This window comes from Excalfactoria chinensis, chromosome 16 (genome assembly GCF_039878825.1).
Source record: "Excalfactoria chinensis isolate bCotChi1 chromosome 16, bCotChi1.hap2, whole genome shotgun sequence".
Lineage (NCBI taxonomy): Eukaryota > Metazoa > Chordata > Aves > Galliformes > Phasianidae > Excalfactoria > Excalfactoria chinensis.
Window position 1 is genome coordinate 1,658,133 of NC_092840.1, and position 27,559 is coordinate 1,685,691.

Consider the following 27,559-nt stretch of genomic DNA (forward strand, 5'->3'; position numbering starts at 1 on the left):
CCTGCCTTGTCCTTTGTTCTGCCTGCAGCTCCTCCCTACCTGTGAAATGGAGAACGAAGTGGAAAGCCCCAAACCTTATTTTCAGGCCACTGTAGGAAAGCAAGCTCTTCTCAGGGCAGTGTGAAAGCACACACACGGCTAAGGCCCACTAACCACTGCTGGCTTCTGCCCGGTGAGAACTCAGATGGTGGCAAGGAGCTGCCTGCTTTCCTCTAATCATACTCAAAGGAAAGTAAACGACTACATCCACCAGGTCTTCTCTAAATCATCAGCTTTCTTTAACGCAGAGCTCTGCTGATTCTTGCCTTCTCATTATTCCACAGCTGCAGCTCAAATGCTGCTGCCCTGCCTTAAGCAGTGAGAGAACTGCCTCCCGTCCTGCTGTGTGCTGGGGGGGGTGAGTAGTATGAATGGGGATCTTGTGTGACTCTTACCTGTCACCACAGGCATGAAACAGGCTGCAGATGACACTGCTGTCTATCTCAGTGCCTTGTGGCTCTCTGGGTGCTCTGTAGAGCTGTTTGCTGTCAGCCTGCCTCATTCTCAGATTGCAGCAGAGCTGCTGAGAATGCACAGCAATCTCATGTAGCTACAAGCATTCGTGGCTCTGCTCTCACAGAGAACAGTAATTCTCAGCACCTCCTCTCAAAGGTCAACCCCTGTTCCCAGTGGCCATTTCCAACATCTTTCTTCACGAGGAAGGGCTATTAGGATACCGTGTGGGTTAATGATTCAATTAAAACAGAATGACTCCAGGGAGAGCTGGCAGAAACCAGCTCCTGCTCTTCCCATTTTCCCTCTATTCCAAGCCTGCTGCTGGAGGACCTATAAAAACACATCTCTCCCTCCTTACTATATTCTCACTAATAAGCAGCAATTTTAGCAATGGATGAGGCAGTGCAAATTACAGCCAGCACTAATGAAAGCAGCTTTATTGGCTTTGTAAATATGTGCCAGACAGGAGTAAAAACGTTTACTGTAAGAACATGAAGAGGACTTAAAAACATTGTGCTTGTTTTTGAGCAGAAAAACAACGAGGGCTTTTCACAGCCCCAGCTGTGCTTTTACAGCGATGCTTAAAGGAGAGCTTGGAGCTTCCCTGGGATTATCTCCTACCGTAGAAGTGCTGCTTTACTCCAAGTTCTGGCCGCAGTGCTGATAGCTTCACACTTTGCTGAGCAGGTGATAGAGATTTGCAGCTTCTTAGAAGCAAGAACTGAAGATGAATGCGGTATTAGGAAAGGGGAGACGGTATTGTAGCAGTCTGGCAGTGTAAATGAAGCTCTCAAGCCAGAGAACAGGAGCAATAAAACACCGGAGCGTTCTCCCAGGGGGTAATTTTCCTCGATGCCGGACTTTTGGGAAGCTGGGAGACCCAGTTCCCTCTCTCCTACGCCTTGTTACGAGGTTTGGGCACGATGTGCACCCAGACATTTCCGTGCTCAGGAGGGCAGCCCGGCACAGAGGTGTTCGGTAGCAGCACTGATCCTACAGCCCCACAGTCCCCGCCCTCTGCGTAAAACCAGGCAGCAACCTCAGCGCCTACAGCGCGTGCTGCAGTGCTGGGAGGGGAGGGCAGCAGCGGATGAACCCTGGAGCAGTGGTGTAACACTGCACGGCCCGGGATCCTTTATCCAGCACGTGGCAACAAGCACAGGCTGCTCTGTCCGCTCTACTCTATACGCGTGTACGTGGAGGCGTTTGGAATAGACTAAGCAAAGCCTAATTATGACCCGAAAGTTTGTCTCCACGAGAGAAAAGCACACTCCAAAACCACGCAAATGCTCTGTGACAACAGCGACGGGATGGTTTTCCCACCAGCAGCGGGCAGGCAGTCCAGGTCTGGGCACAGCGCTGCAGCCCACCGACAGACAGGTCATAAAGCAAACTCAAGGACTCGCACATCTCTCCATGCAGAGAGCATCTCCATCACAAAAGACAGCCCTCAGGGAAAGCCCTTACAGCAACTAGGAACCTGTTGTTTACTAATAGCTCCCAGGCATCCAAACAGCAAACACGAAGATCAGGGCAGTTCTGCTTCACCGCGTGTGACAAGCAGTTAGTGAGGAGGTGGCTCCCCGGGGACTCTGACCCTGCTATCTCCGATTTCCATGTTACTGTCAGTTTGCATTGGATACCACGAGCCTGATTTTCAATTATCTCGACTCTCAGTGGCTAGATCTCATTTCACTAAACCAACACAGAGCAGCAAACAAATTTCACTGCCTGCAGACGCAGCACACTGCTGAGACTCCTCCAACTTCAGGATCAATGTAGTTCTTAAGAGCCTAAAACACCAACTACAAGACTCAGATCATTTATTGGCACATTCAATTTTCCACACGCCTTGCTTGAGGGACAGAAAGTTACGATACAGACTCACTGACCTCAGCTCCTGTGTGTGTGTGTTGAGCACCGCTCAGCCCAAGAGTTTTGCTGCCAGCTTTGGAGTCTCACCGCAGGATAAGGCGTCACAGCAGAGCAGGCAGCGGGAAGGGCTGCCCCAAGGAAGCCTTGCAAGGCCTGGAAGCTCCCGTGGGCTGCAGTGAGGGCAGGAGGAGCCAGTATGAAAATAAAACTCTCCCGAGTTATAAATAGTACAAAAAGAATTGAATGGTGGGTGCAGTTGTGCGATGCACCCGGGGTGCAGCTGACTGTTGTACACACATCTCTCTCCCTGCAGGCTGAGGAGCAGCCACGGTGTGCATGGAGGGCAGCTCCTCTCCAGGAAGCGGCAGCCCTCCCACGGGATGTGCAGTTCACATGGAGCTGAAGGGCCAGGTACTGGACATGGCACCCAGCCTCCCTGAGCTAAGGGAGGTTCAAGGGAATGGAGCACAGCTGCCTGCAAGCAGAGGACCGGGGCTGATGCAGCACCTGGGAAGGCTTTCAGGAAGGAATCATGCCTTTATTCCGCTTTCTGTCAGCCATGACTCGCCGGTTATGGTTCGCTCTCGTGCTTTTGTTTGCTTCCTTCTTCCTTCGTTCCTGCACTGTTTCCCGGTTCTGCCCGTGTCCCTTCGTGTTCCCAACAACAGCAGAGCTGTCGTGCTTGTGCCTGGAGTACAGAGGGAGAAGGACATCACAACAAGCACGCTTAGGGAAGAACATGCACCAATCCCAAGGAAAGATTTGGGTTCGAGGGGTTCTGCCATTGGCTCAGCCCAGCTCTGCGGGTTTCTGAGAAAGCTGAGCATCGCATCCGCCCCACAATGACGCTGCCCTACACACTGAGCACGTCAGCTAAGGCCGGCTATTGCACTGCCCTGAAATCCCGCAGGAGCCGTTCAGCTCCGGGAAGCTGTGCCCTCCAAGCTCTGACCAGCACAGGGTTCTGCTGATGACGTTCTAGGGATGTACCCATCCAATGAGACAGCACAACCGGCAGGGAAGTAAAAGTGGGGTGGGGAAGTTAACAGCTGTGTGGTGGTGACCCTGAGGACAGGAATGCTAAGGAACAGGTATATCCTTCACCATTCGAGTCAGCTACAAGATATTCACTAAGGACAGCAGAGCCGTGGTTCCACCCTGCAGAGGGAGACACTGACTTACCCCTTCCTGGCAAGGAAAGCCAGCCGCCTGGCCTCGGCTCTCTCCCGCAGCACAGCTGGGTCCTGCACAAAGTGGTCCTGCGTGGGAAAGGAGGGAAGAGGTGAGTGCTACTGTGAGCTCAGCAGCATCCATCAGAGGGCTGGAGCAGGAGCTTCTGCTGGAGCACAAAGCAGAGAGTCCATTCGTTATTTATTATCTGCTCTGGCAGAGCTGGTGGGGTTGGAGTCAGTGACACTCAATAAAAAACCTGACAGACTGCTTCCCACATCCATATCACCATTTCCAGTATATCCACGACAACAGAGCCTCAGTGACCCTGAAAGCATTCTGCTGGCACTGTCTGTCGATGGAATAAAGGAGATTAAACCTCTCCATGGAGTAAGTGTCACTGCTCCAGCACGGCCAGCCTAGGAAGCAGCAGATAGCTGTACTCAGGGGACACCTCACACACCAGCAGACTGCAGAAGCTGCTCCAAAAAGCGGCTCACTCTTTCAAAGAGAAAATCGGCTCCACATCATCTCTAGCAACCACTAACATGTGAAGCAGGTGTGACATGTAATAAACCTTAACGCAACTCCAACGGTAAACTAAATGTCACCTTCGGTCTTTCCTTTTCAACCTCCTCTTCTTCTTCTTCTTCCTCTTCCTCCTCCTCCTGCCCTTCCTCCTGCCCTTTGAGTCTCAGAACTTGAGGAGTTGTGAATGGCCTAAGAAATGAAACACAACCAGTACACAGTGAGGAGAGCACAGCCACAAGCTCCGCACCAAACAAACCTGTCTTTTCCACTCCACACAGCGTGTCTCAATAACTAAAATCCACAACAGCTTAAACAAACCCAAAAGGTGGTGAGGGGGGTCGTCATTCAAATCCTGGAACCTCACAAGGGATTTCAGCAGGGAAACAACTGCTTCTTTTGCTTCTACTGTCAAACCTCAACCTCAAACTCTGCCAGAAACACAGCAGTGCTGCAGCCCCCGGGATCTTGAACCTATAGACCTGATTTTTACTAGTTGTGCCTGCTGAATCTCTAGAAGCAGAGAGCACTGAGCACATGAAACACAGGAAAAGAATGGAGGGTCAGACTGCTGTAGGTATGGCACAACATGGATTTAAATCGAAGCCTCACCCCACCTTAGAAGGGGGAAAAAGAAAAGGCAAAAGGATCTCCAAAGGAGCATCTCCAAAGATAGAAGGGTAGAAAACTGACATCCCTGTAACACATAAAGTGTAAAAGGTCACCTTCAGAAATGTTAAACCAGCTTTTAAAATGCGTCTTTTCTATCTCCAGCTCATGTTTCTGGTATAAACATTCCAAAAGACCCATGTCCAACCAGCTCTTTGCTTACTAACAGCTCATTGTCTCCAGCTGTCAGTCACTGCGGAGAATGCTGTGCAGCCCATCACAGGAGTCAGCATGAGAAACCCTACAGGACTGGCACACGATAAAACATCAGTTGTATAGTTTCTCCAATTCTGACATTTGCTTTTCTAACCAGCCATCCTCGTAGCCCAGCTACACTCCATCTTTATTATTGAAGTCAGGCCATCTCCCCCTGCTGCAGGACAGTTAACCTATGAGCAGAAAGGGAGTGCAAATTTCAACACAGTGTCAAAGACCTCTCCTGGATTTTGTGGCTGAGTTGAAGTGATGGCTGAGCTCTGTAGATTCAGACGTGGGAGTCTGAGAGCTTTCTGCATGCTACAGGAAAGCTAACAACCAAGAGGAGAAACAGGGACCTCTGCATAAACACCCTCACTGGAAAGCAGAACCCAAAGCAGTGTTGAACAGCTTTATACAACCTTGTGGCAACTCCCATTTGCTGAAGCCACAGCACCTACCTCCTACTAATCAGCTCGTCGTCCGAGTCAGCATCATTTGCCCCCACTTGGTTTCCATCGTAGGTGTCATCGTACTCATCCTCATAGTCCTCCCCATAGAGCTGAGCTTCTCCCGGCTGCACGGGCAGCTCCTCTACAACCACACTGTACTGGCTGTAGCGCTCCCTCTGCTCAGCCACCAGGCGCTTGTCATTCACCAGACTCCTGGTTGTGTCCTTCTCCCTCCTGCATGGCAAGAAACAGAGAGGCGGTGTAAAGATCTCCGTGCGTTAGGAGGGCTTTTTCCCCTGCTGTTAAGTGGATGTTGAAGCAATACAAGTCCCATCTCAAGCATCACAAGCACTACTTCAGCCTCCCTGTTCCCTCTCTGATTTCTAACAGGAGTGCTCATCTAGCTACTAATGTCAGCCACTCCTGGCTTGCACCAAAGTTATGTCTAAGTAGAACCCCAGTAAGATCACATAGCAGATAGAGCAGGAACTGGAAAATGCCACAGTCAGTTGAGACATAAAAGAAGCTTGAACAGAAGATGCAATTATATTCGAGCTGAATTTTGGCCAGGATTCATCTAACACAAGAAGTCCCATGAATCCTGAATGGCAAGCTGCTAGGGCTAATGTTAGGACACAGCCCTGCAAGGCACAGAGTGCCTTCTTACCCCACACTGCAGTACTGCCTCACTGCAGTGCACACACAGCTACAAACCATGCATGGCCCAGGGCTGCACCACACTGCAGCATAGCCAAACTCATTCCCACAGAGTTCAGAACCTCAGATGTGTGTTGCAAAGTATGAATGGAGAGGGAAAGGGCCAAAAAATTACGAGTGCAGCAGAAATGGATTAGCACAACTAGGAAAAGGAGAACAAAGCAGCAGACCGTGCTTCTGATCTAATGTATACCAACATACTGTGTGTACATTTAGTCCAACAACCAACCGCCATCTGACAGAAGGGAAGGCCAAGAAACAGCAGCTTGACAGAGGTATTTAAGAAGAGCCACTGCGATATTATGCCTCAGGGTGCACAAGCACTCCCTGAAATCCTGTTTTTCATAGAATCTTTAAGGTTGGAAAGGACCACTACGATAATCCAGTCCAACTACCAACCCATCACCACCACAGCACTACACCACATCACAGCACGCTGACAGCAAAGCTATAGGGAACCCAGTTTCAAGCATTCACAGGACAACTTGCAGCCCTCTGAGTCTAGAAGGAGCACACATCAGTGATCTGTTTGACATCTGGATGCTATCAGAGAAAGGACAGGTCCAAGGCAAACCTCCTGTGTATCAAGAATGGGCAGACTTGTGTCTAGCAAGCACTGGGAAAGTGATCCAAAGAAGCCTGACTTTCATTAAGAATCTCAAAACAACCTAACATTGTAGATACATTTGCTTCCCCTCTCTTCTATGACTCATTCTGTTCTATGCCTGAATTTAGCTGCAAAATGCCCTACAGAGCATGTGGTTAGTTCACGCATACCTCGACTGGGATAACATCTTATGTTGGTATTCAGCATGAGACTGAACTAAATGTGCAATAATTGCTTCCTGCTGAGCTGGTCTGATGACTGCAGAAGAGCTGCAATGAAACGTTTCAGGCAGCAATTCCAGGAAAAACAGTGGGAAAATGTTACAGTGCTGTGGTGTTCGGGACATGCTCTGACTTCAGCAGACAGATTCAGCCAGTGATTATGGCTGGACATGCTGAGACAGCTGTGATCACTCTTCCAGATCAGCAAAGAACCACGTATATGCTATTACATTCATTTCCCCATTCCTCTTTTTCTCCTCTTCCTGGTGTGGCTTTGTCCTTCATATTAACATCCCTGCCCACAACAGCAGCTGCCACAATGGGATTCAGCCTCACCTGGCTTTTAGCAGCGACAGCACCGTGAACACAGACAGAATTTAGAGAGGAAAAGATTTAAGGAGTACAAAAAAATCCCAACCAAACACATACACGGATTCAACTAGAATCAAACGCAGATCTCCAGCTGCGCCAGGAGAACTCTGCTACCTAGACAGACACCTGGGATTCCTGTTTATGGAATGAGGACTACTGCTGGAGCTCCACTTTTAGTACTTAAAGGAGAACAGTCTGCCTGTGCTTTGGGACAGAAGTGGTTTTCTCCTGTTAGATCGATGCAGCTTTGCAACTGAAGCCTTAAACTGGGAGCTTCCAGGGTCACACGGCTCAGCCTGCAGACACTTATTTACATTCCTTGTTAATATACACCAACGTAAAGATGGCACTTAACTGATTAGATGAAAGACTGCTCAAAAAGAATCTGAAACAAACCAACCATGTTATTGAGATACAGTTGATGTTAGTGGGAGCCAAGAAAGCAATGCCCCAGCTGAAATCAGCGTGGAGTGTGGCACAGAACAAAATGCCAAGCCAGGCAGAAAGTACAGCAAATGCCCTTCACAGCAAGCTTACAGGAGCAGGAACAACAATGGAAGCAGAGGAATCTAAGCTACCAGGTGTTATCAGATTGTGGAGCGGATGGATATTGAGACTTCCCTTGTATTTAGAACAAATCACTGCTTTATCTCCGAGTCACAATCGCAGCTCAGTAGAGATGGCTGCTTTTCAGGTTCGTTCTTCAGTGTAAGTTTAGGACCAAGATGAAAAAGCACAACATTACAAACGAGCTTGGCAGAGCAGCTGCCAGCAGCGCACAGAGAAAAGGCAATTAGGAAAAACACTAAACGGAAACCAATCTCGTAGCGTTTGATTTTACTTTCCCAAAGCAAGAGAGTAAACAGGTGGGAAACATTCCTGATAAGGCACAGTCCTGCCAGCCAATTCCTGCAGGAGGACTGTGAGAACAGGGATAAATGTGTAGGCTCCCAGGTATTTATTTCTCCTGACAGGTGGGGTTAATGAGGATACACGATACTCACCGCTTGCCTTTCTGTATCCGAGAAACATCCACTGAATCCCTGCTGAACACATCAAACTCATCATTCTGGAAAACATTGCAGCGAGCAGTGACCAAAGGTGTAGGGTCTGGCTTCGGCTGTCTGTAAAATCAACAGATAAGAGAATGGAAGCAGAGGTGAAGCTGAAGAAGACCACGTCCTCTCCTTGGTTTGTGCTGTTGGCCTTGCAGGCAACCCACAGCACACCACGATCCACACCAGGACTGCAATCCCTTCGGCTCATTGCTGCACAACAGCACGTACAGAAAGGTTTTTCAGACCTATCTTCCTGGGGAAACTAAAGGAATTTGCAGATATCAAAATCTGATCGCTAAAGGAATAAGTGCAGCCGTACCCGAGTACAGATAACACAATGGGCTGGTCTCAAAATCCCGATTCAGTAAAGCCAAGCTCTAAGTATGATGGATTACACTGTGCTACAAGTCCCAGTAGTGCCCTGCTGTTGCACTCAGGATATTTATCTCCCTACGGCTCCTTTTTAATTCTGTCTCAGAGTTCCAGGTTACGTTTGTTCAATTTGCAAGCCCCAAACCCACTGTCCTTACATTCATTCTGTTGATGCTGTTGGCTCAGCTGGGCAGCTGCAAACACTGCTGTGTTCACACTTCTCAACTCAGCAGCGAGCAAAATCCTACATTTGCCACTGAAATGACAGTTTTGTTTCAAAATGCAAAGGGGGAAAAAAAACCAACCCAACCCCATCCGACTCTATCTTCTGGAACTGCTGGCTTTGCAGTACCAGCAGGAAAACAACCACCTTCCAAAAATCCACCCGCATCATTTGTGTCCAAGTCAGCAGATCCGACTCTGAGAGCATGAAGATTGTTGCAGAACTCAGGTTTTTTTTACGTCACTTCTCTGATAAAGACGGCTTTCCTTTTTCAGTGCAACAATGAGACAGTCTGCCCGCTCCTCCGTGAAATGGGAACAAACAGCACATTCGCATCCTGACACTCAGGCGAGAACTGCTGCTGCAGCACAAACATGCCAACAGCTGCACACAACTCTAACAGCTCAATCCCACCGTCAGCTACAAACCCTACATCCCAAGCACAACCCAGAGAAGCAAAAACCTGGCAAGTTTGTCACGGAGTATCTACAAATGGATCTGAATCGCCACTTCCAGTTCATTCTTTATTCATCCCCCTGGCTTAACCCCAAACTCAAAGCAGTCTTTCAAATACTGTATTTTATCCTACAGACTGAATTCCAGCTGAACTGGTTCTGCTGAAGATGCCCTTTCCTGCAGGACAGCTGGCACCTTAACACCTATGACCCTGTCTTCTGCAGCAAAATACCTTTAGCACACAACAACATAGTGCTGGCCAGCCCAGATTAAAACAGTGTCCCCATGGTGGAATGTTAATAGCAATTTTTGAGCATTTAATGGACACGTGTTTTTGTCTTAATCACAAAACATGACCCAGCATCTGCTGTGCTGAAATACTGAACAGAATCACAGGGGTTGGAAAGGACCTCTGGAGCTCCGCAAGTCCAACCCCACTGATAAAGCAGGTTGCACGGGAAACCATCCAGGTGGGTTTTAAATACCTCCAGAGGAGGAGATTCTGCCACCTCTGGACAGATTGTTCCAGTGCTGTATCACCCTCGAAGTCAAGTAGTCCCCTCTTGTGTTCAGGTGGAACTTCCTGTGTTCCAGTTTGTGCCCACTGCCCCTTGTCCTGTCACTGGGCACCACTGAAAAGAGCCCAGGCCCCATCCTCTCGACACTGCCCCTTAGATATTTATAGGCATTGATGAGATCCCTTCTCAGTCTGCTCTTCTCCATGCTGAACTCTCTGCAGCAGCTCCATGTCTGCCTTGAAGTGGTGAGCCCAGAACTGGACACAGTGCTGCAGGTGTGCACTTATTCCTCCCCAGGTGTAGGATTCTGCACTTTCCTTGTTGAACCTCACCAGGTTCCTCTCCACCCAACTCTCAGCCTGTCCAAGTCTGGCTGAAAGCAGCACGACCTTCTGGTGTGCCAGCCATTCCTCCCAGCTTTGTACCACCCAACAGCAAACTTGCTGAGGGTGCACTCCATCCCCTTATTCGGGTCATGGATGGAGGTGTTAATTGAGACCAGACCCAGCACTAACCCCATGGGAACACTACAGGCCTCCAACCAGACTGTGCCACTGATAACAACGCTCTGAGCTCTGCCAGTCACACAGTTCTCAATCCACCTCACTGTCCACTCATCTATATTGCCCTTCCTAAGCTCACCTATGAGTTAATACTCCCATCCATTTTACAATTTACGTTCCCATTCTCTGCAAGTGCACAATGAGGGCAAAAAGTCAGCAGCATCCGGCAAAGAGAAGCTTACCCTGCAGCTATTTACCCTAAGAAAACATACATGCAACTTCTTAGAACTCTCTTGCAAGAAGGTGCCTAACCTTCAAAGAAGAAAGATATTAATCCACAATATGAAAACAAAAGTGCCAAAGTCCTGCCCCAAACCTTTGCATGGTTCGATCCAGTTTAGCCAAGAATGGCACCAGCTTATCTTCAAGGATGTTGTTGATCACTTGCTCTGCATTGTAACTGTACTCTTCCAGGCAGGCCAGGATGAAGCCCTCCCCAAGGTCTGGCAGCAGGTCTTTCACTTGAGAGATCAGAGAGTCCAGCTCCACCCCAGACACCTTGGGAGCAGGTGCAGCAGCTGCACCAGCACACTGTACAAACCAAGCAGAATGAGTGGCATTATTGGAAAGAAGCAGCAGATGAGGGAAGGTAGACACACATTAAAAAAGGAAAAGAAGCGGTCTGGGTTATCAACATTTAAACACAAAGAATTCAAAGGCTGAAATCTGAAGAAGAAAAATCAGCTAAGCTGTTTATACTGCGTAAGATCTACAACAGAGCTGGGCACACAGGCACACAACTGTTTTTGTCAGCAGGGATACACTGAAGAATCCCTGAAACATCAAATAAGGTAAGAACTTTGTGTTTAAAAAAATCATGCACCTGAACTACAGTGATAAAATGCAGTATTTGAATTAACCGTAGCAACAGGAAAACCAAGCCAACAGGAGTCAGGAGAAACATGCTCAAAGGAGGAGGCAGGACGCAGCACAGTTCTGTTCTTCATTTCAATTTAGCACTTAAATTTAGCGAAGGTAAGAAATGAAACTAAATTTCATGCAACCCCAAAAGTTGAGCAAACCAATCCTCTCTTCACAGATGAATAAAACGAGGACAGAGAAGTGCCCTACCCACCTCATCTTCCAATGCGTACGCAGCCCTGAGCTCTTCTCTATCCTCAGTGGAGCCTTCCACCATTGCTGATGCTCCATTACATGCTGCTGGTGATGCTGGATCTTGAATGACTTGTGCTTTTTTCCTGTCTACACCTTCCCATGCACTTTCCACTGCCTGGAGGATATATGCTGTCCTGGTCTCATCTCTGACAGAACAGCATTAAGGACATTTCTCATGTTCTAGATGCACATATTTCTGACCTCACCTTGAAACAGCTGTGCATTTTTCAGTAACTCTCAAGCCTGTGCCTCTATGGGGCTGGACCAGATGGCCTCCAGAGGTCCCTTCCCATACAATTCTAACCAATCAGTGATTATGAGATTCTTCTTCCTTTAAAGTTAAAAATGTCCATCTTTTACTGCCAGTCATGCAGGTTAGCCAGAGACTAAAACAGCAGAAATGCCACCAGCATAAAGGAATCTAAGAGCATTCAGGTTTGCTAGTCCCTGAGGTGAGAGCAAAGGATACAGCGTGGACGAAGCCTGCTGGAGCAGACTGACGTCATCTTCAACTGGAAACAGCTCATCATAGTCACGGAGAAATCTAATAATGCAAAGCAAGTTTAATCAGTTGAATTAGAGAATACATTACCTGCAGGCCTGTTACGTGCTGCCATCCCTGCTATGCTACTCTGACTGTCTCATTGCTCAGGTGGGCACACATACATTCTCCCACCCAATTCAGAATTCCAGCATGCATTACCTTGACGTTGATTCCACTGTACTGCAGCAACACTTCCCTGTAGCCCATCATACCCAGTCATAACACTCCTCGTGATGTTAAGACTGTAACCTAGTGTGGCATCGTACAGAAAACGTGATTTATGATTTGGATGTGATCCGAATGCCTGCAGTGCCAGGATGACAAGATCCAATTCCCAGTCCTGCCATCTACTTAGCATCTTCAGCATTAGCACTTAGTATCTTCCTGGTTTGGTCACCCCAGTTGAGAAGTACAAATTAGTAATAACAGCCTAACTCATCAAGGCAGCTAATAGCTAAATTGCTATCCTTTACTTTGAAAGCCTGGATTAAAGAGAGTGAAGAATAACATTCTTCAGTGTCACACAGCATTCCTCCTCATCTTTACAATGAAGTCCGTACCGCAGTTTGAAACCCTCTCACAGCAGCTCTCCCAACTAGTTAGAGTGATTTCTAACTCCCAAATGCATCATAAGCCCTCATAATAATGTCTCAGGCAATTCTGCTGTAAAGAATGGAAAGGGAAGGCAAGCTGCCCATTCCTGTGGGCCTCTTTCAGCCACACTCACCTCCTTTCCTGAAGTACCGACGTAAAGATCTGTAGGAACTCTTCAATGTAAGGCTGAATATTCTCACAGCTGCAGAAAACAATGGTACAACAGAGTGAAAAGCTCAGGGGTAGGACTTTCACACTGCACAATCTCCACATCCTGCTCACTAGCCAAACCAATAACACTCCACACATCAAGGCAAAATCACATTTGAAAACGGATTTTAGTCTTTGCTTTCATAGACGCAAAGGGTCCAATGGAAACACAGTTCTTTCGTGGCCTTAGCAAGCATTTCAGCCAGCTAGATCCAAAGTGTTACCACAGTTACAATTTCAAGGCTTCTGACTGACAAATCATCTGATGCCTCCATCAGACTTGCAGTAAGCAGAAAAGGGTGTGTAGTATTTTTGCAATTGCACCATATTATTGGGATTATATCAGTGAGCCTCCCAGATATTATGTGCTCACTCATGCAAGAACAGATGCCAAGAAAGTTCCTCTTGCAATCTTTCTGTTACAACTTCTAGACCTTCCATTGCTGCTGGTGCACCAAGTGTCACAGCAAGACAGAACGACCTGTGCACTGGATCAGTATTAAGAAAATGCAGAATGGGAGCTACAGAGACCAGCAACCTAGAAAACTGGAACAGGTTGCCCAAGGAGGCTGTGGATGCCCCATCCCTGGAAGCATTCAAGGCCAGGCTGGGTAGCTCTGGGCAGCCTGGTCTGGTGGTTGGTGACCCTGCACATAGCAGGGGGTTGGAACTGGATGGTCACTGTGGTCCTTTTCAACCCGGGCCATTCTGTGATTCTATGTGATTCTATGTAAACCTGTAATGACTGAGGCAAAGAGACCAGCCCAGAAGAGCAGCAACCAAAATCCATATTTTTGCTTCTGTCTCCAAATTTGCAACATGATTTTGGGTCACACTTCAGCTCTCTTATTTACAAAATAAATAAGAAACAAAGTCGTTTTGAAATGACTCACAGAGCAATAGATAAGAAGTACATCTTATTAGCTACCTATTTTCAAAACAAGAGGGGCAGTAAAGCCATCAGCATCCAGGTTTAAAAAACACTGCTTTCAATGATCTGTAGACCTGCATTATTTCTGCTACAGTATCTCAGGCAAGGTGCCTACACACAGCATTAGAATTCACAGTTTAGCCATAAAGTGAGGTTAGCAAACTGACTGAACCATGTACCTTAACTCATTTTGATGGGGCAGCAATTCACCAATCCAGTACCAGTTCATATTGTTTCCTCTGGAACATTCCTGCTGTGCAGGACAAGAGGCTTCTGCTGTCAGGAAGCATCTTTGGGCACAGCTCCTACACTGTCCATTTTCTCCAGTAAATCAGAAACCAAGAGAAATTTTCCCCCACAGCGGAGATCAAATAACTGAACAGAACCACAAAACCCACGTGCCAATACCTGCTCTCTAAGATGGGCTGCAGACACACTTGATTTATGAGGATGTGAAAGGCTTCCATCACCTTCTTCCTGGAATGTGAAATTCTCCTCCACAAATCAGCATAAACACTGCAGAGAGAGTAAAGATCACATTGTTGGTGCAAGCACAAGGAATTCAAATCTTCAATGCTCCTTTCCTCCAGAGTTATCCCTCTAGAGCAGGAATTTAATTAGCTGAATTCTTTCTTTGCTGTGAGGACAGAGATGAGAACCATTTCATACTCATTAAGGAAAACCTGCGCTCTAAATGAAGTTGCTCTCAGTAGCAAATTGTCCTGACAGCTAGACAAATGATAGATCGAGTGTACCAGCATAGCCTGTGCTTTGAAAAACAAGGAGACCCATCCACACGGAGATATCATTCATGTTTTCACACTTTGTTACAATTTGGATGCGTCTCCCACCAAGGTTCTTCTTAGACAGCACTGAAAGAAGCCATTAGTCACCCCAGTGCCCAGGAAAATTTGGTATTAGAAAAGCTGCCTCCTCGGAGCTCTCTGAAGCAGCATAAAAAAAGACGGAAAAGGCTCTGCAATGGTGGGCAAAGCAGCATGAAGTGCTTTTTTAACCAAGCCCTGCAAGAGTCATATTGAAAAGAAGAGGTGAGTCTTCACAGGGATTTTTACCTGTTATCTTCATAATGCCTCTTCTTAATTGCAGACTCCAGCTCAGGAATTGCCAGTTCATAGAACGATGCTAACCTGCAGAGAGGGGCAACACAACAGTAACTGGCAATGGATGGTTCCAAAATCACTTGCTAGAATACAAATTCAGCTGGTTAATTTCATTAAGCTCTCCTCACTAGCAGTACTCGTTAGCATTATTGTTTTGTTATTTGCTCCATGAAACTGAAGCAAGGTAATACACAACAAAGAGCAGCATCCTGAGGAAGCCATCAAGGTATCTTTGAAGACACCTTGAGGAGGCACATCAATGTATTTGAAAACCATCTCCCTGCTGCTCAGAAGAACAATATCCTCAGCTGAGATTGGCCTCAGAATAAAGCCCAGCACTGCTTCATGAGCAGCTAGCTGTTACAGCACTTTGCACAGAGCTGCTCCACCAGCAACGTTACATCTATGTTACATATTAAGAGGCAAACACCTTAAGTGAGTATCCTTGAGGCAAATGTAACAGAAGCTGGTCAATACTTTTAGTCAATGAGAAAAACGACCAGGTGCCAACAGATCTGGAATCAGAGTGGTTTGGAAAGTAGGACATATAAGTCAGTTTTCCCTCCCCACACTCCAAAGACCCAATAAGTCCATATTGGAAAGTAATAAAAATGTTGCTCTTGACGCATGGCAAAGATCAAGAGTATTTTAGCATGTCTCTGACATCAACAGCAAAACTAAAAGCAAAAGGCTTTACTGCTCTGAGTAATCAAGCACGTAAGCAGCCCTGCTTGCCAATTCAAACAGCCACCAGCAGTCCACCAATCTGCTCTTGTCTCAATAACCAACTTGACAACATCTAAGAGGAGAGAAACCCACACAACCTGGAGCAGCAGCATTACTCAGCCTGTGGTCCATAAACCACTGGCAGCTGCGAGACTTCAGAGGTCTGCAACATGGTCAGAAGTAACAGTAAAAAATGAGTTCATTTACGCTAACAAACAAATAAAGAAGGGGAAATAAGGACAACAAATTAATATCTCAGTTGGCGCTACACAAAAGTGGTTGTGGCAAGTCTCTATGAGACAGTCCTGCAGCTCGAAACACCTGCGGCAAGCTGGGTAAGCATCACTCAAGGACTTGCAGTCCATGTGGGAACACTCTGCTGTCTGGACCTTGTGACCAACCTGGCTCCTGCCTCACTGCACTGCAAACTAGAGTTGGTCAGGGAATTAGCTGTCAGCCCATCTGTGGCAGTGCTGCCTTGTTTTCCTTTCCCACGCACTCAGCTTTTGCCAAAGCTCAGTGATATTCTCTAGTATAAAACTTAGGTTAAACATCAAGCAAAAATATTTCTTCTCAGACCCTGACAGACTATCACTTCAGAAACTTTCTCCTTCCCCTTCTTCAGGTCCTATGGCAAGAAGCAATTTTCCATCCACATTTTTTTCTGCTCATCCCTTCCAAAGGACACTGAGTACTGTTCAGATGGGATTTGAAATTGCCATGGTTGACTGGCTCATGGGCAATGACAAAGGTAAACACTTAGCAGAAACTGCAGACAACTCTATAATAATTTATTTATTGGGAACCTGTGTGTTCCCATCAGCCTGAACTTGGCACTCCTCAGCTGCATTAAATCTCAGCAATTAACAATGAAGACACTGGGGCAAGATCCTGCTGAACACTCTGTATTTTTAACTGGCCAGAATAAACCGTCTGCAGCCCAAGACGTACCTGTAGCAAAACTCGTGTTTTTGGAAGGTCTGGCAAGCCAATGGGAAGACATCAAGAAACGCCCAGAGTGTTGTGCAAGTGTCACACAGGTACAGCACAATATCCTTCAGCTCCTGAGAGAGAATGAACGATCAGTGAGAGGAAAAAACCACACGAGCTTTCCTAAGTACACAGTATAATCCACTCTGATGGGGATGCATCAGATTCAGGTTAAATCTGTAGGATATATGATACAGTGGATGTGCTTGAAATGCACAAGAGCAAAGCAGGAAACTCACATTGGAAAGGCTTTATCATCAAATCATATGCCAAGCAATTAAACAGTGACATGTGCTATATGAGCTGCTTGGGAACAGAATGACCCTCTGTGGTCTCAGTACTGCACAGACCATTCAGTTTGCAGGATGACAAACAGCAAAGAGCAGTGGTTCTACCTGGAGGGGCATGTTCCCTGGGGTCACATTTACTCTTTCTTCCAATTTCTGGGGCTCAGCAGAGGCTCCTTCACACTGCAGGCCACACTTACGCAAAATATTGCTGAACACCTAGGTCAAGAGAACAGGACAGTGTTGAAACCGACAGACTTACTAACAACCACTTCTGTGTTCATCTATGCAATGCAGTAGCACAAAGTTGTATGATGAAAGCCACAACAGAGTCTTGCAGGTAACAGCAGAAGGACCACACTGCTTCTGAAACTCCATGAGAGCTGCAAGCAGTTCAAGTGCAACTGTGCATGTCACTGGTGTTGAGAAAGGGACTGCAGCTATAACACACATCCCTTGCTAGGCAAGAAAAGGTCTACCAAGGCCAAGACTGAGAGACCACCTGGCATGTGATGAGCCCTTCTAGCAAGAGAGCAGTGGGAATTAGAAGTCAACATCACCACATGCTTATTAGCTGGTTCCAAAGCCCTCTCACCCTCTCCTCTGAGGTTAGCAGAACAGATTTTGGGGTTCTTGGATATAAATGAAGAATTCCAGGAGAAGCAAACAGAGTTAGGTTCAAGGTTACTAATAACCTCTGCTGTAGGTTAAAAGCAAATCCCTTCCAACCTCAACCATTCTGGGAAATTTCCTACATTGGTAGCTTTGGAGATCTGTCAAACCCTCCTCCCAGAGGTACGTGAAAAGCTGGCTAGAAGGACCAGAGCTGCATACCTGAGGTTAATATGACTATCCCAATGGACACATACACTCCCAGACCTGCAGAGGTATCAACTTCTTTCATCAGCAGGGTAAGTACAGAAATAGTTTAATGGATCACTGATGATGCATCTTTTGAGCTGTTACATCCATACATGTGAGATGCACTGGTATTACTCTGCAGTGGTTAGCAAAACATACAGTAAAGAAACCAGCGTTCTGCAGAATAACTGCTCTGATGTGGTACAGTACAAACAGCAAATGGAATCTTTGCTGTCTTCCCCAGTGATTCCTTTGAAGGTCCAGCCTTGCGTCCTGGAATATCTTTAAAATGTGATATCATCTCTGAAATCTAGCTCTAATGGCTTAACATACACAAAGAAAGGAGAATGGGGGCTTTCAAAAAGCCAAGTGACATTATAGGTGTTTCGGGGTAAGAGATTTTCTGCCTTTGTCTATTTTAGGTGAGTTTTTTGAGGGCATAAACACGACATTTTCAGGGTAGGAAGATGTCGAGGCACTTTGATTTCCCTTTCAGGTTAAATGCAAATCCTGCCTACAAAGTCTGGGGAATATACAAATTGCTTATTAAAATGAAAGCTGAGACAGAGAGAGATGCCAAATAACTTTTGTAAGGCACAGCCCTTCCAATAGATTTTCATTTGCTCCCAAGAACCTGCAGCATTAATGCCAACCCATTCCACTATATCAAGCCTTAGCTACCTCTCACAGTCATTATTTTGTTGTTTGAAGTTTTAATGCTTTCCCACTCAGGGGGAGGTAAGAATAGTTACTTCTTGTTTAAACAGCCTCACAAATTCCTTGAGATTAAGTGGCAAGAGAATGCCAGAAGCTGAAGAAGGGTAACTGGAATTAGTCATCAAGCGATAGTTTTAGATAAAGGTTCAAAACCTACCTGACACACTTGAACATATGTAAGAGAGATAATATAAACTAAAACAAATACATCCTGCTCGCCTGCAACTACATTTGCTCTCTCTCCTTCTAAACTATGTCACATTTGCAGGTGAAATCCAAGCTCTGAGCAGAAAAGCGGTACCTGGAGGACAGTGGGCAGAGTTTCATCCAGGTCACCAAAGTAACTCGGCTGCTGAGTGAAGATATTTTCTGAAAAGGGAGAGAGAGCACTTCCCGTTAGTTCAGTCATGTCAACAAGCAAATTTACAGATGTGCTTTTATTGCTGACACCCCTCGCCCCCTCCAGATACGGTTAATAACCACATCAGGACTTGGGCACGGATTCACTTCTCAACTCACACGCAGTGTCTGCTCCCCTATAGCACTGTCCCATCAACAACCAGAGGACTGGAATGTGCTCATCAGAGCAGAGCAAACGAGATGGCAGATGATTCACACCTGAGGCTGAATCAATGAATAATGCAAATACTATCTTGAAACATCCCGAGTTCCTTTATTTAACAACTGGAGTTGACTTGTAATTACCGATAACAGTTCAGCATACACTGGAAAATATTCTGTAGGATATTTCTTAAAGGTAATGAGGCTTTAGTAATACCTGCTATTACATTACTAGGACTTCATTATCTTTACAAGATATTCTACTGAGTAATGGCATGCCATAAATCCTCACCAGGGAAGCACAGAGGCTGCCTATTTTCCTGTGAATTACTGTTCTGACTGTGAAAATTAACAGAGTTCTCCAGCAAGGACAGAGCGTGGCTAAGAGTTATGAGACACATCTCACAAAAATTTATTCCCAGAGAAGAACCTAAAGTTTATCAAGTTATGAATTACACAGCAGAGCTGCTCCCATCATTACACTGACAACATAAAACAAATAATCAGGTGAACAAATTGCTGGTCACTTGCATATGGAGTTACTGCACGGCACCCCAAAGGATACGGATAATTCAAATGAGCTTTCACACGCTTGGGTTTTCTTTGGAATATTTTAAGACACAGATAATTTAAACTTCACATTTGAGAGGGAACTATCCATCTTGTCGTGCTTTCTTCCCTACCTCCGAGGCTTGACTGCTAAATTTAGAGTGAAAGTTACTGAAAAAGACAAAGGGATTCAAAAATTGCAAGCTTCTAAGTTTTCCTGGCCTGGAAATATGGCTGTCATGTGGTCCCTGCACAGCTTCTCATGTTAGTCTAGTTGGAAAAGAGACAAAAATATCTACCAAATAAAGGAAGAAGTTTCGTTACAGGAACTGAGGAGAAACTGGGTTAGAATTTAGGAAGATCCCAATCCAAGGTTGGGTACTGTTCCATTTGTGCTCAGGTGGATGTTAAAGATAGTTACAAAGTAAAGGTAGTTCCCTTGCAAAGAGAACACAGGACAACAACAAAAAAAAGAAGCTAAACCAGCATGGCCTCTTCTTCATGCAGGTTCCAGTGTCCCCAAGGCTGAGACATTGCTTAACATGCACTGGCCACAGTGAGTGACTGTATAGAGATATCTCGGGATAAGCACTGCTTGAGCAATGCTCTGAAGTGCCTTGCAATTTGAAGGCACTATTTTATCAAGGTCTGCATTGAAATTTCAAGTTCTCCCACTTCACAGGCCAGTAATTACTTCTTGTTGCACATTTCACTCAGCTCCCAACTCTTTGCACTGTGCCCCACCTTCTAACCCCACTTCCCTTCTGCCCAGAAATCCAGTTCACTGCTCCTTCCACACTCGAGCAGGGTTTTGCAAAGCACTCCCCATCTTCTTCCTCAGTGGTTGAGGACATGTTTAATTGGCACAAGGAAATAACTGAGCCCTGGGCAATGCCTACCATCCTGAGTCCAGCTCATGACAGCAAAGCACTTCTTGACATAAATGCAGTTCATAAGGAGGAGAGTAAAAGGAAAAACATCTGATCTAGAAGCTACAGACTATTGAACTATTAGAAACTACAGCTGCTACTAAACTATGGGTTCCAGTTGTTTGATTGTTTGTTTTCCAGAGTACTATTATTAGGATGGCAAGAAGTGGGGTATTACACACAGCAGCCAAAAGCTAAAATGCAACAAGTTGTTTCTTGGCTTTAACTAACCAATCATCTTCTGGAGCAGGGGACCATTTCCCTTTCCAAACAGCACACAGAGATCCATTATCTTGGGGATGTCGAACAGGAAATTGTTGTAAATAATTTCTCCAAAGACAGAGGGGGTGATAAAGTGATCCTACAAAGAAACAAAACATACACTTAAAGAACAATCTATATATTACTTAGCAAGAACTGCAGCATTACAACAGCATTTGTAATAACACCTCCTGAACAAGCACTAAAGGTTCTGGTTCACAGGAGGCAACGCTGGCCATACACTAGTTTTTGCAGTCCCTTCTATCCCCACATTCCCAGCTGTCACTGTCTCCACTCCATCCACACCACTGACTTTGCACCACTGCTTATGGAGGTGGGCTGTGTCCTGAACTGAACCAATCCACCTACAAGTTAAGACACAGGGCTGTTTACAGTTGGTTCAGTTCCCAGACCTGGCTCACTACATGGCCAAGTAAACAGCTGGACTGGCACAAAAAGGGCTCAGCTCAGAAGGAGCGATGAGCAGCCAGGCACAGCAACTGGCACTGAAAAAGTACACACAAAATCACACCCTGATGCTATTGGTATCCTGGAAAAGAAGAATAAAGCATCAAAGACATTGTGCCACTGTCTAAAAGTAGGAAATATAAAACAACAGGAATTGCAGCTCTACATCCCAAGTGCTAAAATCTGCTTCCAAAACACATGACTTATAATATCCAGGGAATTTCTTTAAAACTATAGATGACAACAAATTCCATTGTAACACCAGGAAGCAAGCAAGCTAAAATGCAGTTTTTGTGTCAGTGACTTTCAGCAGATTTGCCTAGGATGGCAAATGTTTTCAATCACTGTGAAAGGCAGAACGCACATTGTCCCTCCCAGAGCAGCAGGACCAGGCTTTATGCTGGCTAGGTTCAATTTCTAGAACTGCTGCTGACTGCCTGCATGACAACAGACTATTCATTCTCTTCAAATTACTCAACTATGAAATGGTTTCAGATGCTTGTCTGCCTCATTGGGGTGGCAAGATTTAATCAGACCCTGCAATGAAAGGCAGCATAGAGGTATCGAGTACTTTGCTGAAGCAGTGCCAGCTGCAGGCTCCAGCATTCCTTCCACCCATTCCCTCCCCAGTCCTCCAGTTCCCACTCCAAGACCTCTCCTCAATGCCCTGACTGTCACCAGTGTGATAATCAGGACACCACCAACACATAACACACACCGAACCAAGGAAGATACCAAGGGAGCAATTGGTGAAACAGAAGGTGCCTCATCCTGCCCAAAGGCCTTGTGAAAATTCCACAGCTGCCCATGGGAGTTGCACTTGCACAATTAGGGATGAGTGTGCCTTTCAATTATGATGCCAAGAAAACAGTAATTTGGAGTAATTTCGGTGTGCGTCCAAAACATGGAGAAAGTTCAAGCAGAGACAAGTACTAGCACAGATGACACAGTGCTGCACAGCAAGGTGAAGTGGGATTGAGAGGGTGAACACCTGGCTCCTTGTGGCCTGAAAAGCGTATATTCCACGCAGCCACAAAGGCCAACTTGCCCTTTTTTTCTAGTCACACTGATGCATCGTGGCACCACGTTTCTAACCTGCTATTATTGAGCTGTTTGCCTGGATCTCCCTCCAAAGAAACCATGGCATAGTTCAGATGCTTCAGCTCTGAGTGGTTATCATCTCCACACTGAGCAACACACTGATAAAAATAGAGAGGAATGCAGCAAGGGCGTGTGAATAAGAAACGTGATTAATTTCTCAAATCGCCTTTTTTCCAAAGCTATGCAGCCTGCAGTGCCTGCAAGGCAAAGAAATATTCACCTTGGACTCCTTGTGAGTGGACATCCTCAGGAAAGCCAGAAAGACGCTGCGATGAAGGCGCTTCTGCACGTCATTCACCTCTGGATGGCAATCCAACAACACATCAAACCTGCGAGGTGCATAGCACAGGTAGGAATCCAGGCACTTCTGAAGCGTCTCATCGAATATCACCTTGCACAGCAGAAGACAAGAACATGAAAAGAAGGGAATGCCACACACTCACAGGTCATGCTCCCACCAAGACATTTCAGAGTGCTAACAGGGTCTAGCCACCCATCACATATAAACTTAAAATCTACAATCTATAAGAAAATATTACTTTCTTTGCATTCTACGGCGCAGGAATTAAAATTCTTGATAAATGATGTAAGAAGATGAGCAAGTCTTTATGAAGATGATTTAAAACACGTGGCTTTTGGAAGCACCTACACCATTCATGTTTTTTTCTCCAGCATCCACAAAACCTGAACAATTACCTGGCACCAAAACTTATCATGAGGCAAAGCCAGAAGCCAGTCCAGATCATCTGCAATGAATTTTGCTCGCTCCAAGAATTCTTCCACTAAGGCAGGGTCTCTGACAACAGGTGGCGGTCTGTATAGCACAAAAGACCGATCTGCTTTTATTTCTGGGTGCTGCAGGAAGCCAAAACACTGTATTAAAACCAAGTGGCAGGATCGCCCAGTTACCATCTGCACTGCTGAATTTTTGGAAACTGACAGAAGGGTTACATGGTAATACATGGTAATACATGGTAATACGGGTTTGTCATTCAGTTCTCTGCTAACTTCCCATTCTAATACTTAAACGCAGCTGGTTAGCGAGTTCATAACCTTAGTTTTCAGCAGTCAGATCCCCATAACTCAGCAGATGATGTTATTTGTACTCTGTTAACAGAAAGCTTTGCAAAGCGACCCTCCCACACCTCCAAACCAAACAGGAACAGCTTAAAGTCATGCCTTTAAAACGTTGTCTGTGCCCTCTTTTCCCTCTGAGCTCCTCCAAAAGTCAAACCAATATGACCACCAAATACAGAGAAGAAACACTCTGCTGCCCTTCTCAGGAGTTACTGAACGGTTTGCCCAAATCCCCCAATCCTAATACGAGGATCATGCTGCACAACAACACAGCCTTGAGTTCTGCCTCAGCCCACACAGATGCCCAGGGTAATCTGAGCAAGTCAAATCAGCAGCAGGCCCCACTCCAGCAGCACACCCAGGAGAAGGCTCAGTATGTGCCACCATGTTACTGGAAGAAAAGGATAACTGTGGGTTTCATTTTTGTGCACTATTTTGAATATTCCTATGTAACAGCACAGACATGCTGCTCTTGTGCTAGACAAACACAAGGCACATATCTCCAGTTTGACCCTGTGGTTCCAACCTGAGATCACAGGACACAGTAAGTGGGGAGAACTATCCCAGTGGGGTAACTCAGAGCCACACTGCACACAGCTTGCAAAAGCTCCCAAAGAATTGTTTATTGGGCTTTTCTTTGAAAGGGTAGTTATAGGAGAACATAATTTACTGTGGATGTTGAACACAGTGTGCTTTCATTTATTTATCACTAAACAAAATAAAATCTCAGCTAAGCAAATGCATTAAAACATGAAGAAAAATCTACCAAACAGGGAAACTGTTCAAATTTCACCATATCCTGAACAAACACAGCCTTTGGCTCAGGTTTCAATATAGGACTGTTATTTGGTAAAGGTCTTGTTAAGCCTTCATGAAAAAATACAGCTCACCAGTGCCGGTAAAGTTCTCAGCTTCCCCGTCTTGGGATCCTTTTCTGTAAGCTGCAGTTCATCCAGTGGCAGTGCTGGCATCGTGATGACTTGTGGCTGTCGTCAGCAAACAGAAAAACAAAAGCAGCACAGGATGTGTTTTACAAGGTCAGTCAATCAAAAGCGTAACAAAACAGGTGACAGCCTTACCATACCACAGACACACTAAGGCTGGAAACAACTTCTGCAAAGCAGTTTTTACACCACCCAATTGCTGAAGGTTTAGGGAAGACCCAGGAGCCAGCTGCACGTGCCTTACATGAGGTTTGAGCCACAGCGCTACACTTTCATTCCTGTTTCTGAGAGGCTGTAGATATCTCAGGCACAACAAAATGCATCTGAGGACATTGTTTTAGGGAAGCTTAATGTTTCAATCTGGTTCCTGAAGAGTCGCTGAACTATCTGCTCCTGTGGTCTGTTTTAATGTGTGCCACCTATCTCCTGACGTCACAAACTAAGGAGGCAATCTGCAGCCTTGCATTCTCCCGTCCATTTCCCACAGGTGTTCACAGGACCGTATTTCAATTGTGAGCAGCACTTTTAGGCCCAGGAATATTTTGGTTAACTCTGAAATGAACTATCAAACTGCTGGGGGTTTTACAGTGATGTCAGTGAAACGGGACTAAAGAAATGATGTGGCGAAGATATAAGAAGCAAAGTCTCATCACATGTATTTCATGTTATTCACATTGCCCGGATAGAACAGAAGGAAAGAGGAGCTGAACAAGGCTGATTAGAGAGCAATGTCAGCTTGGACACAAAGTGAAAGAACCGTGCCTCTGGGTCCAAAAAATGGAGCTTAGTATAAATTACATTATTAATACTTCAGAGGCTTAAAAAATATAGTAAGAAAAAATATACCAGATAAACGCTAACACTGCACAGCATAGAAAAGCTGAAATAAATACTTTGTTTGGCTCTTATAATTTCTAGAGTCATTTTGAAAACTACACAAAGAAGTGAAAATTTGCAATATGGGAAAAATATCAGGTGCCTCATTTTGAGCCTGGCAGGTCAGAAAGAGCTTGGAAGAGATGGGGTCCCAACCACAAGTTTATTTGTGTCAAATGAGGAATAAGTCTGAGCACAGAGACCCCAGCGTGGAGGATCACTCCAGATCTCTATCACATGATCTCCTCACAAGTTTTGGCTTAAATAAACAGGGATTATTTGGATCTCAGAGAAGGTTCAGATGGGATAGCAGAGAAAGCTTCTGCCCCGGAGGAGGAGGCAGCCAGGATAGTGGGCACAGCCCGAGCTGCTGGAGCTCAGGGAGTGCCAGGACAACACTCAGACCAGTCTGATTTTTGGGTGATCCTGTGTGGAGCCAGCAGTGCTCCTTACAGGCACCTTCTAAATCGGGATATTCTATGAATCTACCTTGTGGCTTCAGGTACACACAGCACAGAAGGCCTTACAAATATATATATATATATATAACCAAAAAACAAACCACACCATAGCACTTCCACCAGGGAAACACAACAGCAGATGTTCCCTGCTCCACGCTTCAGTGCCCACAGTGCTGCCCGACACAGGGACGGCAGGGGACACACATCGGGGGACACACACCGGGGGACACACACGTACCGCCCGGAGGAGCAGCCCGGCCCCAGCCAAGGCGTGCAGCCCCCAGCCGTCCCGCACACAGCCCCGGTCCCTCCCGCTGCACCTCCGAGGCCTCCAGCCGGCCTCAAGCACCCCACGAAGCCCCCAACCAGGTGGCAAGTCTCCCAGTCTCACAGCGGGCCAAACCAGCCCGGTCTCCCTGCAGGGCCCCGTCCGAACCGCAGCTCCCCGCCCCACCGCGGCCGCGCAGCCCGGGCACCGCCGGAGACGAAGCGGCTCCGCCTTTGGCCCAGCCCGGGCCCCGTTACCGTGCGGCCACGTCCAACCGGCACCGCACTTCCGGAAGCAGAAGGCGCTTCCGGTGCCGGGCGGAAGTGCTCGGGGGGTGACCGGGCGAGCCTCCGGGAGGCGGGGCCTGCAGTGCTGCCGGTGCTCGTGGGTTTGGCTGTGCCGGTTGTGATGGGGCTGGGGCGGGTCGGCAGGTGTCTTTGCTTTGAAACAACCAGCTGGTCAGACGGTCACCCTTGAACAAGGCAGGCCTTAAATGAAATGACAGGAGCAGCGAACCCCGTGGGACAGCCGAGCCTGCCAAGGGCAGCAGCCCCCACAGCGCACCCACCGGCTCCTTTCAGCTGTGGTTTCTGTCTCTGCCGCTCACGGAGATCACTGGAAATCAGCAGGTTGAGCTGCAGGACAGGGAGGATTCTTGTCCATAAACACAAGCTCAGTTGCTCTAAACCCACAGAAATCATCCGTTCTTGGGTCGGAAGGCAGAACAAATGAGGCGTTTAAAGCAACCAGCTCGCTGTGATGGAGGAGCTTCACGTATCTCAGCTCTGCTCCTGGACTGCAGAAGTCTCTTCCAAAACTCCAGAGCCCGGTTTTATACAAAGCAGCCTAGAATGGAAAGCACATCGTGCCCTCAGTCATGTGCCTAATTAGGAATGAGACTGCAATGAGGTTCTAGCTCCCAATCTCCCAGTCCAGCAAGCAGTCAGCTTGACTTGCCATCCTACTTGTAACCACATCATGGCTGTTCCCACTCCTGTGTGTCACACGTGGCCAGAGGAGAGAAAAGGGAATGGGGTGGACTTCCAGCAGCCCCACAGAGAGAGCTGCCTGCGTGCCTGTCCCTCCTAGCGCTGCCATGTGCAGTATTTCCTCATTAGCAAGCTGGCATTTTCTCTCTAGAAAGAACGCAGCACGGAGAGGTTGTGTTGGTTTCACATTCCGCAGGGTACGATTGATTTGCAATTTAAATGTCATGGCAGGTTGTCAGGCAGCCTGCAGCTTTAGCCAGTCTCTCACCCTACCTTCTGAATTACTCATTTTTGTAAATGAATTATTTATTATTTTTGCTTCTCAAACATCACCCAGACGAGTCGGGCCCTCAGGTTGAAACCCACCGTCGATGTGCTCCGCAAAACACTTAGCAGAACAAAACTGCGGTGATTATGTCAGATTCAAGGTTTGCTGGGATTATTTAGTGGAGGATAATATTTGGCAATTGAAGCACGATTCCTTTGC

The 27,559-nt window shown here is 46.5% G+C and overlaps 1 protein-coding gene across 2 annotated transcripts; it reads right to left on the reverse strand.

The window, feature by feature from the left end:
• Positions 1–906: 906 nt before the first annotated feature.
• On the reverse strand, positions 907–26,464 carry ASCC2 (activating signal cointegrator 1 complex subunit 2). Of its 2 annotated transcripts, none has more exons than XM_072351156.1 (19): positions 26,341–26,464; positions 24,425–24,520; positions 23,154–23,312; positions 22,678–22,848; positions 20,859–20,988; positions 18,890–18,957; positions 17,119–17,229; positions 16,685–16,797; positions 14,960–15,034; positions 14,295–14,402; positions 12,879–12,947; positions 12,077–12,151; positions 11,567–11,753; positions 10,808–11,022; positions 8,306–8,425; positions 5,394–5,618; positions 4,152–4,260; positions 3,553–3,629; positions 907–3,058 (listed from the first exon to the last, which is right to left on the reverse strand). In XM_072351156.1, exons 2-19 carry the CDS (start codon positions 24,503–24,505, stop codon positions 2,890–2,892), a joined length of 2,262 nt encoding a protein of 753 aa, XP_072207257.1. In that variant the 5' UTR covers positions 24,506–24,520; positions 26,341–26,464; the 3' UTR covers positions 907–2,889. The 2 variants fall into 2 exon arrangements, with proteins under 2 accessions (XP_072207257.1, XP_072207258.1); XM_072351157.1 differs by having other exon boundaries at positions 910–3,058; positions 26,054–26,367.
• Positions 26,465–27,559: the final 1,095 nt, after the last annotated feature.